Below are 19,154 nucleotides of genomic sequence, written 5' to 3'. Positions count from 1 at the left end.
CGCCTGCCCACTACATTCTGGCAGCAATGACCAGCACTGCTGAGGTGCAGGCATCAGTAATGTTTCCAGGGAGTGTGAGGCTCAACCATTGCTGTGGTCTGAAGGTCGCACAGAGCACAAGGAAGAGACCCTGGACTGAGATACCTGCCTTTTATCTTGTGCAGAAAGGTTTCACATCTGAGTGACAAGAACACTGCTCATCAGAACAAGGAGCCATAGGCAGGGAGACATTCTTGGGAGTTTATTGATAATAGTGAACATTATGTACAAGTGATTAAGCGCTCGTGCCCAGGCTGTGCAACTAACTCTCCTTAACTGTCCTAACCCTGCCGCTACGTCTTGGTGCTCCCTGGACATCCACAGCGGAGGTCGAGACAGCCTGCTGACTGTGACGCCCTGTCTGTGATGACTTTGGCAGGCATCCTCTGGAGGACTGAGGCTTGGAGAGCCCTGGCCTGCTTTTGAAGTCCTGCTGTGTGGCAGTGGCACCCTCCTCGACCTGTGAAGCTGGATTCTGCAGAGGTCACAGGAAGAAGGGAGTCAAGTGGGCCGGTCACTCCCAGAGTCACCTGGGTGGATGGCCCCGGAGTGTGCACCTGCTGATCCTCCTCCCTATGGGTGCCCGAAGGCCCCTGGCTGACTCTGTGAGCGGAAGGGGCAGCCGGAGTGAGATCAAGCTGCCCACCATCCCTCTCGCGTATACACTGTTGGAGGCCAACTATGGCATCAGCGATGGAGTTAAGCCCACACAGCAGTGCAGGACTGACATCCTGGACCAAGGTCTCCATGGCGGCTGCCTTCCTGCCAGGGTTGACCTCAGTGCATTGCAATGCAGGCGCTATCACCTCAGCATGAAGAAGGATGGACTCCTCCATCATGCCTTGCAATCTGAGGAGTACAGCGGACATCCCTTCCTGATGTTCTGGAGCTTACCTTTGCAGCTCCAGCAACTGTGCCATGACCGAGTTCAGAGGCTCATCATCTGACTTGGACTCAATAACGTTCTGGCCTCCATTATCCCTCCGAGTGCTGGGGACCTGGGAAGACCCTGCCTCCACCTGCTGTAGATCACCAGATTGTGGTCCTGAGGCTACTCTAAAGCTAGGTCCTACCGAGGTGTGTCTCTCTGTTCTGGTGGAGGTTGAGAATGAGTGCTGTGACGGGACTTCAGGGAGGGTGCCTTCAGATTCCTCTTCGGAGGTTTCTTCAGAGGTTGCTTGGAGGTTCTGGGTCATGGACTCCATCTGCTGCTTCCCAGATGTGCCTATAAAAGCAAGGGGAGATGATTAGTGCATGGCAGTGGCCTGTGAAAGAGGACACCACTCACGGCATGGTTGTCTGATGAATGTTACAGTGCTGGATCCTCACTTGGTAGAGCAGTGCTGACAGCACAGGACCGGTCCTGGTCATCGCCAGCCAGCTGGATGGCTCTGTTTTCAAATTCTGTGAGAACTTTGAATTCTGGCATCCCTCCACCTGTCTGTAACCTTTTCATCCCTGTTGTGAGTCAGTTTGTCCAGCATGGATAGAGATGGGGAGAGTGTATCAGCACATCTGCTGGGCCAGATGATAAGTATGTCTGGCCTGTGTGGGTGATGAGTGGTTCCATAGACGGGATGAGGACAATGATGGTGTGTGTGAAAGAGTGAATGGTGACGTCCCTTGCACTGGCAGTGGGTGAGGGCCCTGTGGGTGTGTGATGGGTTTGTGAGTACGTGAGTTGGGAGTGATGAAAAGAGTGACTTACCCTGGCGGAACTGAGGAGATCATTCATCCTTTTGCGGCAATGGGTGGCTGTCCTCTTCTGAAAGGCATTGGGCTGACCACCACTGCCACCGCCTCTCAAGTCGGGTTGGTGACATTGCTATTCATCCTGCGGCCAGAGCGGGGGTACAGCACATCCCGGTGGGCCTCCATGGCATCCAGCGGTCATTCAAAGGACCCATTGTTGAAACAGGGAGCTGCAGTCTTTTTGCCTTTGCAGGCCACGTCTCCCAGGCGACTCCGCCATTCGATATGATCATGGCTGACCTTGGGCTTCACTTTCCCACCAGCTCCCCATAATACTCCCCATATACTCAATGATGGCGCATCCCAAAACTCTGGGGTAAAGAATTCCAAAGATTCGTAAACTTTTGAGCGAAAAAATCTTTCCTCATCTCATTCCTAAATGTTTGGCCCCTTATCCTGAGACTATGCCTCTTTGTTCTAGATTTCCAGCCAGGGAAACAGCCTCCTAGCATCTACCCTGTCAAGCCCATTCATAATCTTGAATGTTACAATGAGGTCACCTCTCATTCTTCTAAACTCTGGAGAATATAGACCTAATTTACTCAGCCTCCCATCAGAGGATAACTCTCTCATCCTAGGGACTATTTTAGTGAACATTCACTGTACCGCCTCCAATGCAAGTATATCCTTCCTTAAATGTGGGTCAAAACTGCACACAATATTCCAGGTGTGTTCTCACCAATGCCCTGCGCAATTGTAGCAAGACTTCTTTATTCTTGTACTCCAATCCCCTTGCAATGAAGGTCAACATGCCATTTGCTTTCCTAATTGCTTGCTGTACTTGCATGTTAGCTTCTTTTGTACCTTGTACAAGTGCACCCATGTCTCTCTGAACTCTCTCTCTCTGAAGTCTTTCTGGGGGTCTGGACTAGTAATCCAGGGGCCCACACTAATGCTCTGGGGATATGGGTTCAAATCCCACCATGGCAGCTGATGGAATTTAAATTCACATGAATAAAAATCTGGAACTGAAAGCTAATCTCAGAAATGATGAGCATGAAACTATCACCGATTGTCATAAAAACCCATCTTGTTCACTAGTGTCCTTTACAGATGGAAATCTGCCATCCTTACGCAGTCTGACCTATATGTGACTGCTGACCCACAGCAATGTGGTTGACTCTTAACTGCCCTCTGAGATGGCCTAGCAAACCACTCAGTTCAAGGGTAGTTAAGGGTGGGCAACAAATGCTGGCCTTGACAGCAATGCTCACATCCCATGAAACAATAAAGAAAAAAAATCAACATTTCCATGTGTCACACCTTTTAAAAAAAATTCTGCTTTTCCATTCTTATGACCTGTGTGAGTAACCTCATACATCCCCACATTATACCCCATCTGCCGACTTGTTGCCCACTCATTTCACCTGTTTATATCTTTTTGCAGCCTCTTTGTGTCCTCACAGTTTGCATTCCCTCCTAACTTTGTATCATCAGCAGACTTAGGGACAATCTGTAAAGGCGTTTTGAAGAAATGCATGACTATAACAGCTGCAGCTTAGTGATCTACAATGAATAGGTACTTTGAAAAGCAATATCTTGCCTGTTATCTTTGATGTCAACAACATGAATGTTTAGCTGTTCCACTACTTGTGTCAAGCCACGCATATATGGATTATCATCTGGAAAGTTGTACTGCCGTGGATTGTTCCTCATCAGATACTGTGCCAGGAAATTAATTGGGTTAAAGTAAGGATGTGGTGTCTCCAACAGAGTCAAATGATTTTTTTCAACTTCCATCAGCAGCTTCTCTAGGCCCAGAATCAGAGTAGGCAACAACTTTTCCAAGAGGTATAGACGAGTCTGTACTGTCAGATTATTTTCATTGAACCATTCTTCTGCCAATAAATCCAGTGGGACCTTCTTTTCCAAAATAAGTTTTTCATGTTTGCTCTTTTTGTGAAGGATTGCCTTCTGCTCCTGTAAACGTAGCACTCGCTTTGTTACTTTTCGTTCAAACATTCTCTTCCAAAGTAGCTTCTCTCTTTCGCTGTCGTCATCATCATCATCTTTTGTATCATCTACTGTGAGACCCTCAATTGCTAAAGTCTGAAATGAAGTTCTTTTATGTTCCAAACTAAGTTGAGGCATAGCTGGATCATGCATTACAGAATCATAAAATGTTTTATTCTTTGAAATTATATCAGTAGCTTCTTTGACAGTTCCGTCCAGTGCATTCTCAAAGATTTTCTTTCCAGGTGGAACCTGACTGCCATGTTTAACTATAAAATCTTCTGCAATTGAGACCCTTCTCTTTACACCTTGATGGGGAGTTTCAGCTGTTAAATACTCAGCTATTCTTTTTCCAATGGAAGCACTTTTATTTGACACTTGATGAAAAATGTGTTTCTTATCCTCATCTGGTTCATCCTTATTTGCTTCAATTTTAACAGAGGCCCGACTCCTTAGAGTTTGATGAAAGGTTTTACTGTCATTTTCTTTTGTTACATATAAACTTGTTTCAGTTATAAGAGAACCACTTCTCCTTGAAGCTCCATTATTTTGTAGCCTCTCTTCTTCATTTTCTACAACCACTATTTTATCACTTATGAGTGAAAAACTTCTCTTTGAAGCTCCATATTTTTTTCTCCTGCCATCTTTATCTGCTACACCTGCAATTTTTTCACTTGAAAAAGAACTTGTCTTTGAAACTCCTTGCAATTTTTCACCTTCATCTTCTGTATCTTCAATAAGAGCTTGAATGTGATCTTCTTCATTTTCTGTTACTGTAGTCTGAGAATTGATTTCACTTGGGATGAACTCCTGATCTACCAAAGCTTCAGAAGTTGCTTCATCTTCAGGATTAGTAGCCATGATATGTTGTATTTGCTGAAAGAAATATTCATTCTGTTAGCATTCCATGCACTAATTCTATCATCTTACAGCACAGTAAAGCACTAAATGGTTTCAGATATTTTTTGCAATCTCAAGCAAAATATTAACACCTGAATTTTAAGTAATATTACTCGATTTATCATTTGAAATGATAGTCTGATAAAACACTATATTCAATAACATTAATAATACATCAATGGTACAATATTACATATCATGTACTAAAATTATAATTCCTGTATTACATTTGAACTACAATATAGGATTATTAATTTCATATACATCAACAATAACTTTAGTTAGAGTCGGTGTAACATGTGACAATGTTATTCTGTTCACGCATTTTCATAGATTGTCAGAACGTTTAATCCATTCCTTCACTGTCACTGGATCAAAATCCTGGAACTCCCTCCCTAATAGCACTGTGGGTGTTCTACACCACATGGACTGCAACAGTTCAAGAAGGCAGCCCACCACCACCTTCTCAAGAGGCAATTAGGGATGGGCAATAAATGCTGGCCCAGCCAACGAAACCCACATTCCGTGAATGAATTTAAAAAAACTATACAAACTACTGGTTAATTTAAATCTAACCATACAACAGCAGCAAATTGCGGTACTCCCAGGCGGTATTAAACTCAAAACGATGCCAAGTTGTCTCCTCCGCCACTTCAGAAGTAAGAAGTGGCAGAATAACGATTTTAAAATACCAGATCACAGGATGGCAAGAGGCAAGCAGAGCAAAGGACTGTAGACAGGATGTCCACAGCGATTACAGCACAAAATTGCCATAAAACTTTGATGATAACATGCAATAGTTAACACAAAAAGTGTTCATTTCCCACAAATTCCTGCTGTGGAGAGAAAGTTATGCTGAAATCTGTTCCCTCTGCTTCACGTGAATTCTCTGACTAAAAGATAGGCAAGTACATTACTTCATACTTGTCTCTATTCAAACAGGACCTTGTTTTATTAAATTTGATCTAAACTCCTCTAACCTGACTACCTGTGTCTTTTTTTCCTGCAAAAAGTACTTACGCCTCTTTAAGTAAGAACCCGTGCTTGTTCAACTGCTATCTAGATCAAAGTTATGTGTTTAACTTTATGAGTCGCTAAGGAATAGGAAAAACGCTTCCATGTTGCCTTTCGCTTTGTACAGTATGGGGTAGTTTTGTTTAAAAGTCCACTCAAACCGATGCGGATTGAATTTGAGCCGCTCTTTCGGGGCGTCGTCTGCATTCAAGAACGTCATAAGCGATGGGTGCCGAGTGACAGCATCAGCACATGGTAACAGGGGCCTCAGGTTTACTGTTGCCAGGGTAAGGATTACAAATACATCAAAACACCACATTGCTTGTTAGTAAGCAATCTTTGGAACCTAGACTCAAACATGGCATTTTTTAGTTGATTAGAAAGTAATGTTTAATTAGAAACTTCTTCACTTCAAAATCTTAGGTTGGAAAAGTATTGTGCTGTTCAATAGATTATTTCATAAGAGAATAACTATGTATGGATGTGATAACGTTTTCCAGAATTATCCAACCAGCCAGGAGATTACAGTATTGAACTTAATTTATCAGGCATCCTCATTGTGAAAATTGTTAGGCAAAGGATTTATGTATACTACAAATTGAGCATAATTTGCACAACTGCAGTTACTTGAGTTGCGTAAGTCTGGAGTAGTTTGATCTGACTTCAGCTTTGTTCCACTATCAAGTATGGCCCTGGTATAGGTTCTATTTACACTTTTTCCTGGTGTCACCACAAGTTTTACAGTTTGACCTATTGGCCATTTGTTTGCCTTGTACTTATTTGGGAACTCCTGTCTCACTCGAAGCTTTGCTCCAGCTACCAGTAGCAGAGCTTGTTTTAGCCAACTTGGCTTGAAGAGATCTGAGTTGAAAACTGGTGACTTACGCACTTTGAAGGACAGGCAAAGAACCAAACAGAATTGCAGGCTGAATCACAGGCCAAAAATAGATATTAGAGATTCCTGGGAGTGAATTGGAGATGGTCCTCCAAAGTTGCCTTAGCCAACCTAAAATGATCTGAGAATTTATACCCCGCCCCACCCAGCTCCTCAGTGACTCTGTCACTGCTGATCACATGCTTCAAATGGAACAGTTGATGAAATTAGTTAACATTGTTACGAGTGAATTGGACCTCTTAATTGTAAACACATAGATGATAAGAAATCACTACTTTTGTGCAATATGTTTACAGCATGATTCAGTGAGAATCAGAATAAAGCAGGAAAAAGAATGCAAAGATTGGAAGGATATCAATAAACTATGGCAGCAAGGCACAAATTTTGCCTACATAGAATAGATGGGGAAAAACTGTTCCCGTTGGTGGAAGTATTGAAAACAAGAGGGCACAGATTTAAGGTAATTGGCAAAAGAAGCAATGGCGATATCTTTCTCATGCAGTGAATGGTTAGGATCTGGATTGCACTGCCTGAAAGTGTGGTAGAGGCAGGTTCAATTGAGGCATTTAAGAGGGAATTGGATTATTATCTGAAAAGGAAGAGTGTGCAGGGTCACAGGGAAAAGGTGGGGGAGTGGTAGTAGATAAATGCTCCTTCAGAGATTCAATGGTCAGAATGGTCACCTTCCATGTTTTAACAATTCTGTAATTCGGTGAAACCATCTATGCAACAATGTCTTTCATTTATATAGCACCTTTAACAAAGTAAAATGTCCCAAGTCACTTCACATGAGGGCTGTCAAACAAAATTTGACACTGAGCTACATAAGGAGATTTTAGGATAGATGACCAAAAGCTTAGTCAGCGAGATAGATTTTAAGGAGCATTAAAGAGAGGTAAAAGTGGAGAGGTTTGGGGGTGATCCAGAGCTTAGAACTTAATAACCGAAGGTGCAGCTGCCATTGGCTTCAGGTCACTAGAGTCATGTAACATGCCCCACAATATGTGTGACTAAATGTTTTCTTTGATTAATCCAAGTATCATCCTATCTTCAGGTGAACAAAGTTCAAAAAATCAGATTTGGCTCCCACCCTGTCTTGCATACTTGTGCAGCTGAGAAAAATGTCTGAATGACATTAAAGTTTAGTTTTTTAAAACATATTTCTATTGACTTCCAACAGAGAGTAAGTTAACTTTATTAAGCACAAAGATGTTAAATCATTGAAGAATGGTATGAACAACACATGTTCTTTGTAAAATGATCACATCCTCTGCATGTTCTGATAACATGCAATGTCCATAATACAGGCTGATATTGAAACAAAACGAGGCCGTCTAAAACATCTTTGCCTGATACAAGTCAATATTTTTACATTTTCGACTCTCCCATTATTAAAATGACGCATCGTATTTGCAAATACAGCTGGAAGATTTCACTGGCGGTCAGATAAAATTGGAGTCATTAAGACCAGGTGATGCCTGGTTAGAAACACTGTTGTTCCAGGAGACAAACATAAAATTCCTGAATATATCCAAGTCATAAAGTAATGATCACTGGCACCAGATTTCTCTGCTACAATTACACAGTAGATTTGTGTTTCTTTTGGCCTTGTATTTGTGAACCTCACAAGCAAATGCTATGTATTTGTCAACAACTGTGAATACCTGAGGTGGCAAGGCCAGTCACTAAGCTGCTGCCATATGAACTTCAAAAAAGAATAACTGGATTAAAAGTATCCATGTCATTAATTTTGGGCCAAATCTAGAATTCATTTGGTTCTAATAATTTACTATCACTGAAGCAGCAATAAAAATATTATGAATGTTATTTGTTTTTGATAGTGGTGCCAATTTGGGCATAGTTGAAAGGGGACTTCTAATTTCCAGGAATTATAATTGAGATGTTTAGATCCTCATTACTATTTTTAAACCACAATTGTAGGAACTGGACAATGAAAGGGAGATTGTGATTCAATATGTTGAAGAAAGGCACAATGTTATTGTATTAATTAGAAATAAATTGTTAATTAATCAAAATGATAGTAGATAAGGAATCTATTAGAAAAAAACAGGGGCCAGAATAGAGAATATGTCTTGATTTCTGACATTGGATTTATAACTACTGGAACAGAAATTAATTTTAGACCCTTTTGACCTTAAAAACAAATGAAAAAAGGAATTCCTGGCTTAATTTTAAAAATTCAAAAACAAGACTGGTTGATTGGTTTCGGTGGTAAACCAAAGAATCCATCAAAATCTTTTGCACAACACAGGGTTTAACTAGCAACACCTTTAGATAAAATAATGCATATAAAGAGATAAATGCATTGTTTAAAATTTATAGAAATAGCATTATTAAAAAGTTAAATGTTTGTCGTCAGGTTTAGTAGTGGGTAGTGAGAAGGCAGTTGGTTTCTTTCAAGAAAGAAGACTCTCATTTTTATGGTGCTTTTCACAACTTCAGCATGTCCCAAAGCATTTACAGCCAATGAAGCACTTTTGAAGTGCAGTCACTATTTTGACATAGGAAATGCAGTAGCCAAGTCGCGTACAACCCAAATGATAATTTGGTAATGGCCAGATAATCTGCTTTTAGTGATGTTGGCTGAGGGGTAAATTGCAGCCAGGGCACCGAGGGGAAATGTCCTGCTCTTCTTTAAAATAGTGCCACAGAAACTTTTCCATCTACCTGAGAGGCAGCATGGGCCTCGGTTTAACACCCCATATGGAATTATGTGCATGGAGGTTGGGTAAGGACATGCACAGACTCAGCAGTGATGCTTGCCATGGTAAAATAGTCTGCCAGTATTCATGACCTGGGCTCACACATTAACAGCAGGTAGGGGGAGGTGGTGATATTGTCACTGGACTAATAATCCAGAGACTCAGGACAAAGCTTTGGGGACCTGGATTCAAACCCCCACGGCAGATGGTGAAATTGGAATTCAATAAAAATCTGGAATTAAAATTCTGATGATGACCGTGAAACAATTGTCGTAAAAACCCATCTGGTTCACGAATGTCGTTTAGGAAAGGAAATCTGCCGCTCTTACCTGGTCTGGACTACATGTGACTCCAGGCCCACAACAATGCGGTTGATTCTTAACTGCACTCTAAAGTGGCCTAGCAAGACACTCAGTTGTATTAATCTGCTAAAATGTCTAAAAGGAATGAAACCAAACAGACCACCCGACATCGTCCTAGGCACCGGAAACAACAACGGCAAACACAGCCCTGTTGACCTTGCAAAGTCCTCCTTACAACATCTGGGCTAGTGCCAAAATTGGGAGAGCTGTCTCACAGATTAGTCAAGCAACAGTCTGACATAGTCATACTCACAGAAACATACCTTACAGACAATGTCTCAGACATCACCATCCCTGGGTATGTCCTGTCCCACTGGCAAGACAGGCCCAGCAGAGGTGGCAGCACAGTGGTATACAGTCAGGAGGCAGTTGCCCTGGGAGTCCTCAACATCGACTCCGGACCCCAAGAAGTCTCATGGCATCAGATCAAACATGGGCAAGGAAACCTCCTGCTGATTACCACATACCGCCGCCCCTCAGCTAATGAATCAGTACTCCATGTTGAACACCCATGTTGAAGGCGGCAAGGGCGCATAGTTTACCTTGGGTGGAGGACTTCAATGTCCATCACCAAGAGTGGCTTGGTAGTACCACAACTGAGTCAAAAAGGACATACCAGTAGATTGGGTTTGCACAGGTGGTGAGTGAACCAACAAGAGGGAAAAACACACTTGACCTCATCCTCACCAACCTGCCTGCCACAGATGCATCTGTCCATGACAGTATCGGTAGGAGTGACCATCGCATAGTCCTTGTGGAGATGAAGTTCCATCTTCACATTGAGGATACCCTCCATTGTGTTGTGTGGCACGACCACTGTGCTACATGGGATAGATTTTGAACAGATCTAGTGCTCAAGGCTGTGCATCTATGAGAGACTGCCGGCCATCAGCAGCAGCAGAATGTACTCAACCACAATCTGTAACCTTATAGCCTGGCATATCCCACATTCTACCATTACCACCAAGCCAGGGAATCAACCCTGGTTCAATGAAGAGTGCAGGAGCACCAGGCATACCTAAAAGTGAGGTGTCAATCTGGTGAATCTCCAACACAGGACTAGTTGCATACCAAACAGCCTAAGCATCAAGTGGTAGACAGAGCTAAGCGATTCCACAACCAACAGATTAAATCTAAGCTTTGCAGTCCTGTAACATCCAGTCGTGAATAGTGGTGGACAATTAAACATCCCTCTGGAGGAGGAGGCTGCACAAATATCCCCATCATTGATGATGGGGGGAGCCCAGCACATCAGTGCAAAAGGCTGAAGATTTTGCAACAATCTTCAGCCAGAAATGCCAAGTGGATGATCCATCTCAGCCTTCTCTGGAGATCCCCAGCATCACAGATACCTGTCTTCAGCCAGTTCAATTCATCCATGTGATAGCAAGAAACGGCTGAAGGCACTGGATGCTGTAAAGGCTATGGGCCCTGAAAACACTCAAACAATAGTACTGAAGACTTGTGCTCTAGAACTTGCCGTGTCCCTTGCCAAACTGTTTCAGTACAGCTACAACACTGGCATCTACCCAGAAATGTGGAAAATTGCCCAGGTATGTCGTGTAATCAAAAATCAGGACAAATCCAACCTGGCCAATTACCGCCCCATCAGTCTACACTCCATCATCAGTAACGTGATGGAAGCAGTCATCAACAGTGCAAACAAGTGGCACTTTCTTAACAATAACCTGCTCGCTGACACTCAGGTTGGGTCCCGCCAGGGCCACTCAGATCCTGACCTCATTACAGCCTTGGTTCAAAGATGGAGAAAAGAGCTTAACTCCAGAGGTTAGGTGAGAGTGACTGGCCTTGACATCAAGGCAGCATTTGACCAAGTGTGGCATCAAGGGGCCCTAGCAAAGTGGAATCAATGGAAATCGGGGGAAAACTCTCTGCTGGTCGGAGTCATACCTAGCAAAAAGGAATAAAATTGTGATTGTTGGAGGCCAATCCAGAACCATCACTGCAGGAGTTCCTCAGGATAGTGTCCTTGGCCCAACCATCTTCAGCTGCTTCATCAATAACCTTCCTTCCATCATAAGGTCAGATGTGGAGATGTTCGCTGATGATTGCACAATGTTTAGCATCATTCGTGACTCCTCAGATGAAGCAGTCCATGTCCAGATGCAGCAAGACCTGGACAATATCCAGGCTTGGACCAACAAGTGGCAAGTAACATTCGCGCGTCACAAGTGCCACTCAATGACTTTGTCCAGTAAGAGAAAATATAACAATCACCCTCTGACATTCAATAGCATTACCATCGCTGAATCCCCCACTATCAACATCCTGGGAATTAGCATTGACTAGAACCCAAACTGGACTAACCATATAAACACTGTGGCTACAAGAGCAGGTCAGAGGCTAGGAATCCTGTGACGTAACTCACCTCCTGACTGACAAAGCCTGTCCACCCTTTATAAGGCACAAGTCAAGGGTGTGATGGAATATTCTTCACCTGCCTGGATGAGTGCAGCTCCAACAACACTAGAGAAGCTTGACACCATCCAGGACAAAGTAGTCACTTGATTGGCACCCCGTGCACAAACATTCACCCCCTCCACCACCGATGCAAAGTGGCAGCAGTGTGTACAATCTACACGATGCACTGCAGGAACTCACCAAGACCCCTTTGACAGCAGTTTCCAAACCCATGACCACCACCATCTGGAGGGACAAGGGCAACAGACAGATGGGAACACCACTATCTGTAAGTTCTCATCCAAGCCACTCACCATCTTGACTTGGAAATATATCACCGTTTCTTCACTGTCGCTGGGTCAAAATCCTAGAACTCCCTCCACAACAGCACTGTGGGTGTACCGACACCACATGGGCTGCAGCGGTTCAAGAAGGCGACTCACCACCACCATCTCAAGGGCAATTTGGGATGGGCAATAAATTCTGGCCTAGTCTGCAAAGCCCACATCCCATAAATGAATTAAAAAAAGGCAAACTGATCCAAAATCTCATTGCAAGTTTGGTTTCAATGCCCCCAGTGATTATTTCTTTTTATTTCTCTTCCTCTTCCTTTGGTGTCTCTCTCCAGTGACATGACTATATCAACTACATTTGTGTACCAGAATCAGCTTGCGGATGTGGGCAGGCAAACTGTTTCAAAGGAACTGTTTTTGTTTTGGTTTTCCAGCATCCGCAGTTTTTTTGTTTTTAAACTGTTTCAAAGTATCATTGCAAATCTAACTGGAAGAGAACGGTTGGCAGGCTGACATCCTGGTTACAGTCGTGAGAAGTGCTGCATGGTTGGAGTTGCTGTCTTTCAGTAAAGACATTAAATTAAGGCCCATTCTGCTCTCTCAGGTGGAGATAGATTGTTCCATGACATTATTTCAAACAACAGCAGGGAGTTTTTCACTGGTGCCCTGGTCACAATTTATCCCTAAATCTACATGATCAAAAATCAGAAAGCCTGGTCATAATCACCTTAGTGTTTGTGAGTTCTTTGCACAAATTGGCTGCCACATTTCCTAAGTTACAACAACAATGACACTTCAAAAGCATTTCATTGACTGCAAAGTTCTTTGGGACATACTGCGATCATGAAAGGTGCTATATAAATGCGAGTTTTTCTTTCCTTTCTTGAGCTGAAATAAAAAGTGATTCTAAACAGTTTTTAAATGTATAAAACCTGTAACAGTGTGTGTGTTACAGAAGCATTTTTTTTTGTTTTGTGTTTCCTCTTTGAGTTTAATACTTCCTGGCCAGCTACCCTCCTTCAGCTGGTCAGGTAAGGTGAATACAGCTGCATATTCTTTTCAACCTGTGTCCCGTTATGCTGGTTCTTTCTGGTATTTGCCAATGTCTCATGCCAGGGTCATGCACAACCATAGCATTGAACACAGTTGTGATGTTTAGTTGCTAAGATGGGGCTCCATTTAACTTGGCCCATTCAGGTTCTACATGTGGGTGAGTGATCCAAACAGGTACCCTCTGAAGTCAATCAGAGCACAATTTTTGTAAGGTTTCATTCGATGACAGGTTCCTGTACATCTACAGCACAGCGCCAAACCTTGGCACAAGGTTACTTTATCGAGATCAGGAGGCCTCATTTTTTAAACACAGAAAGATGCAAGTTGGGTACTAAGTGTAATGTATTCATGCTAGATAAGAAAGTCACTGTTTTATAACAATAGGAATCTTACCAACAAAGAGTGAAGAAAAAATGTAATGCATACAGGATCTGTGAGCAATAGTCAAGACTTTACTAATATTATAATGGCTACATGGACTTCTTTGCAACCTGATGCCCTGAGAGTGTTGACCCTTCTCCCAGCACAAAGTTAAAACAGTTCCTTTCATATAGCTTATCAGTCAATAATCAAGCCATAAACATGGCCTTGGCTTTTACATTCAGGTCAGCCAGTCCTGGTATTCAAAACCATGATAATCATGTTGCAATAACGTTTTAAATTTACCTTAGCAACTTAGCAGTTCATCAAACTTTTAAAAATTGGCTCCCTCTCAAATTGAATGCCTAAAAGTTCTGAACATATAAATTATTTAGTTTGGCTTTTATTGATAAGAAGCAACAAACCACACCCATGTTCCAGTTTGTGAAGTGCACAACAGTGCAGTCTATAATCATAATAGTTTATTGTCTTTCTTTATAAATCAATAAAACTCAGACAATACAAAGGTTTAAAGCAGGACAAAATAAAAATATAATGGAACAATTGGATAAATTGACCCAAAATATGAAAGCCCTATTTGAGATGCACAATCTGCCTATGGTAAGTTTAATGGAATTGAGCATTAAGATTAAACATTAAATCATACATATTCCAACCTTTCAAGTGTCCACTCCAAGTATACTTGTTTTGTATTAGTCACTATCTGGTACTGAATGGCAACTTGAATCCAGAAGTTACAAATCTGGAAGGCAGCCAAGATTCTCAATAACGGGGGTGATGTTTTGGCAATAGATCACAACAAAACATCTGGAAACATGTGTCTTTGGGATGTGAGATCTTAAAGTTATAAAATAAAGCATTTCCTGGTATTTTAGTACAATTACAATGCCTGAATTTAGATTTACTGATTCAGGGATGTTGTCGGTTATAACTAGCTATGAAAGAAAGGACCATAAAAGTATTTGTTCATATATACCTCAATTGAGAGGGCCCTCTAAATCAGAGCTCCCATCACAGTACCATTATAAATGCATCACAACATACGCATTTAATTTACTTATCAGGCTAAATAAATCAGCTGCACTGCTTCTCGTAAAAGTTTACAAATTGTCATAATACAAAACAATATTTTTGCTCCTTATGAGCTAGTTGGCAAGCACACTATCTATAATGCCATTGAGCCATCAAAATCAGGAAGGTAAGATTTGATGACAGGTCTACACTAATTCAAGTAATTCAGCCTCAACTTCACTGGGTTTGGGAAGGAGGAAAATGTAAGGAATTTTAATCCCTATCTAGAACATTAGAAACCATAACATGGAAAAGGGCAACTCAAGCCATTTTAACTATTCCCTCCAATATATCACACAAAACTAAAGTGCCATGACCTCCACTTAACCCAATTCAAAGTTTCTGAGGAAGATGATTTAAATGAGGAAAAATATCCAATAAATGACTCAAATATTGGAATACCGAGTAAAATTTCAAAATTTGCTGATGACTTCAATCTTGAAGGTGTGGTAAACAGTGGGTATAATACCTATAACCTACAACAAGACATGGGTAGGCTGGCAGAAAGGCCAGACAAGTGGCAAATGGAATTTAATATAGACAAGTGTGAGGTGAGATATTTTGGCAAAATAGATAGGGAGGGGCAATGTAGGATAAATGGCACAGTTCTAAATATTGTACAGGGACAGAGGCACTTGGGGGTTCATGTGTATAGATCTTTGAAGGTGGCAGAACATGTTGAAAGAGTAGTTAACAAAGCATATGGGATTTTGGGCTTTTTTGTAGAGTACAAAAACAGGCAAGTTATGTTGAACCTGTATAAAGCTCTGGTTAGATCATAACCAGAGTACTGTGCTCACCTGGTCTTTAGGAATGATGTGAGGGTCCTTGAGAGGAGATTTACCAGAATGGTTCCAGGGATGAGGGATTTTAACTACAAGGTTATGTTGGAGAAGCTGGGGTTGTTCTCCTTGGAGCAAAAGGAGATTGAGGGGAGATTTGATAGAGGTTTTCAAGCTTATGACAGATTTAGTTAAGGTAGATAAAGAAAAACTGTTCCCATTAGCTGATGGTGTAAGGACCATGGGACACAGATTTTAGGTTTTGGGCAAGAGATGCAGGGCAGGTGAGGAAGAACTATTTTTATACAGTGGCTGGTAATGACCTGAAACTTGCTGTGTACAAGATTGATGGAAGTGCAGATAATGAATGATTTCAAAAGGAAATTGAAAGGGCTTGAGTGAAATGAACTTGCAGGAGTATGGGAATAGAGCAGAGGAAAGGGACTGATGGATTGCTCAACAGAGAACAAGCTTTGACTTGATGGGCCAAATAGTCTCCTTCTGTACCATAATGACTCTATGGAAATAATCAAAAGAACAAATTCCCTTCAAATAGTTTGCCATATGCACAACAATATATTTTTTCTATTTATTGTCAGGATATTGGCATTACTGGCAAGGCCACCATTTGCTGCTTATCCCTAGATACCCTTGGGAGGCTGCTGGTGTCTTCTTCTGTAGTTCATGTGAAGGAGAGTTCCAGGAATTTAGCCCACTAATGATGAAGGAGCAGCAATGTATGTCCTCCTTCTGTTCAGTATCATTCAACAATTCTATAACACAGAATGGTAATTTACTTGGAGGGGAACTTGCAGGTATTGGTGTTCCAAGGCTCATGGAATACCAGTATGGGATTAGAGAATAACATATTAGCATGTACTGAGGATACGTTAACGGTCAGAAATCAGACAGTAGGAATCAATGGACCATTTTTAGAATGGTAGGGTGCAACTAGTTGGGTGCAACAAAAATCATTGGTTAAACCTCAGCTATTTATGATCTGTATGAATGACTTAGATTAGGAGACCAAGTGTAATATATATATGTTTGTTGATGATACAAAGCTAGATCTGAATGTAAAGCTGTGACAAGCACTGAAAATGACTGCAAAGGGATATAGACTGTTAAGAAAGTGACAGATCGTGTAGGAAGTGTCAAATTATTCACTTCGGTAGGAAGAATGGAAACACTGAATTTTTAAAATTCAATCAAGGAATGTGGGCTTTGCTGGCTAGGCCAGCATTTATTGCCCAGAGCCAAATGCCCTTGAGGTGGTGGTGGTGAGGCGCCTTCTTGAACCACTGCAGTCCATGTAGGTACACCCACAGTGCTGTTAGGGAGTGAGTTCCAGGATTTTGACCCAGCAACAGTGAAGGAACGGCGACATATTTCCAAGTCAGGACGGTGAGTGGCTTGGAGGGGAACTTCCAGGTGGTGGTGTTCCCATGTATCTGCTGCCCTTGTTCTTCTAGATGGTAGTGGTCGTGGGTTTGAAAGGTACTGTTTAAGATGAGAGGCTGGTACATGTCGGTATTTAGAGAAATAGTCTCAGAAAAAGGAGTCAGCTGTTTAGGACTGAGATGAGGAGAAATTTCTTCACTGAAAAGCTTGTGAAATCTTTGGAATTCTCTACGCCAGAGGGTTGTGAATGATCACAAAAACAGAATTACCTGGAAAAACTCAGCAGGTCTGGCAGCATCAGCGGAGAAGAGTTGACGTTTCGAGTCCTCATGACCCTTCGACAGAACTTGAGTTCGAGTCCAAGAAAGAGTTGAAATATAAGCTGGTTTAAGGTGTGTGGGGGGGGCTAGGTTGTGAATGATCAGTCACTGAGTACATTCAAGACTGAAACTAATAGATTTTTTGGGCATTAAAGCAATCCAGGGATTTGATGGTGATAGGGTGGAAAAATGGAGTTGATGTAGAAGTTCAACCATGATCATATTGAATGGTGCAGCAATTTCAAGAGGCCGTCTGGTCTACTCCTGCTCCTATTTCCTTATGTTCATGCACTTGCCCATCTTTTTGATGGGAGTTGTGGGTTTGGAACATGCTGTCAAAGGATATTTGGGGAAGTTAGATATTTTGTGTTATATACCATAAGTAAAATTTATTTAAATTTACCTTCAATCATGCTTCCTTTCAAATAATCTGCAACTTACTTTAAAAGAGATCAATGAATTAGCACTGAACAATAAATGAACAAAGGAACTTGCATTTGAACAGAACTTTTCATGTCCTCAGGATGTCCAAAATTGTATTACAGCCAAGGAATTCCTTTTGAGGTGCAGTCCCTGCTATATTGATGAATATAAAAGATTATTAAGTACAAAGAGTTCTGTGTCCTGGTCAAAAGTAACAGCACCAAAAACTAATGAAACGGTCAGTCATCTCATTTGTTGATTGTGGGATCTTGCTATTTTAAAATGGTCTGCTGCCTTTTCCTATGCACCAAGAACCCTCAAAAAGTAATTTATTGGTTGTGAAAGTGCTTTGAAACATCCTGAGAACTTCAATAAGGTACTGAATAAATGCAAATTATTCTTGTTTCCTGAGAATGATGAACAATCACATCCAAATCTTTCTCCTTTCACTCCTTATTGTAAACCTATCTTTATTTGAAAAAAAAATGTCATGATATATACAATCACCATTTCATTAAGTCCTTAATCTTCTCCATGTTCAACTCAATTTGCCATTTCTTTGCTGATGCAAATAATTTCATCACATCTAGCTGATATTTTCTGCCCTCTGGACAACATAGTTTCATCCATTCAGCAAAATTTCTCACATTTCACGAACATTTACAAATTATGTAAACAAAATAGGACCCAAAACAGACTGCTGTGTAAGTTGACTAGTCATGAACTTCAGTTGGAGCCTTCTCTATTTATCTTCACCTCCAGATTTCTATTGCTTAGTCAATTTTGTATCATATAGCTTATCTTACTAGAATTACCTTGCTGGAATTCACCAGTATAGATACTGGGCAAAAGTAGTATTGGATTTGGTTGTAATGATCTCACAGTTGAGTTGTCTATAAACAATTTCCAAACCAAGATATCAATAACAGCCATTTGGATAAGGTACAGCAGGGCATTGGTGCATTTTGAGTTGTAACCCAGTATAAGTCACCGCCGTTGGAAGAAATGGAGCAAAGGAAAAAGAAAATGAAAAGATTCGGCAAAAATCCTTAATTACACAGTATAAGACTATAAGACTCAGGAGCAGAAATTAGGCCATTCAGCCCATCGAGTCTGCCCCGCCATTCAATCATGGCTGATAATTTTCTCAATCCCATTCTCCCACCTTCTCCCCGTAGCCTTTGATCCCCTTACCAATCAAGAACCTATCTATCTCGGTCTTAAATACACTCAATGACTTGGCCTCCACAGCCTTCTGTGGCAATGAATTCCATAGATTCACCGCTCTCTGGCTAAAGAAGTTTCTCCTCATCTCTGTTCTAAAAGGTCTTCCCTTTACTCTGAGACTGTGCCCTCGGGTCCTAGTCTCTC

At 41.6% G+C, this 19,154-nt stretch overlaps 1 protein-coding gene across 1 annotated transcript in view; it reads right to left on the bottom strand.

Moving 5' to 3' along the window:
* LOC121282911 (EF-hand calcium-binding domain-containing protein 5-like) overlaps positions 1-18,671 on the bottom strand; it is a 211,154-nt gene extending 192,483 nt beyond the window's left edge. The window contains exons 1-2 of the mRNA XM_041196722.1: positions 18,599-18,671; positions 3,335-4,620 (exon numbers count right to left, since the gene is read on the bottom strand). Coding sequence (XP_041052656.1) covers positions 3,335-4,605 — 1,271 coding nt within the window. The 5' untranslated portion in view covers positions 4,606-4,620; positions 18,599-18,671. The remainder of the gene's footprint in view (positions 1-3,334; positions 4,621-18,598) is intronic.
* Positions 18,672-19,154: the final 483 nt, after the last annotated feature.

This window comes from Carcharodon carcharias, chromosome 10 (genome assembly GCF_017639515.1).
Source record: "Carcharodon carcharias isolate sCarCar2 chromosome 10, sCarCar2.pri, whole genome shotgun sequence".
NCBI classification, from domain to species: domain Eukaryota; kingdom Metazoa; phylum Chordata; class Chondrichthyes; order Lamniformes; family Lamnidae; genus Carcharodon; species Carcharodon carcharias.
Note: the sequence above shows the minus strand (reverse complement) of the source record. Positions and strands in the feature narration are given on the sequence as shown.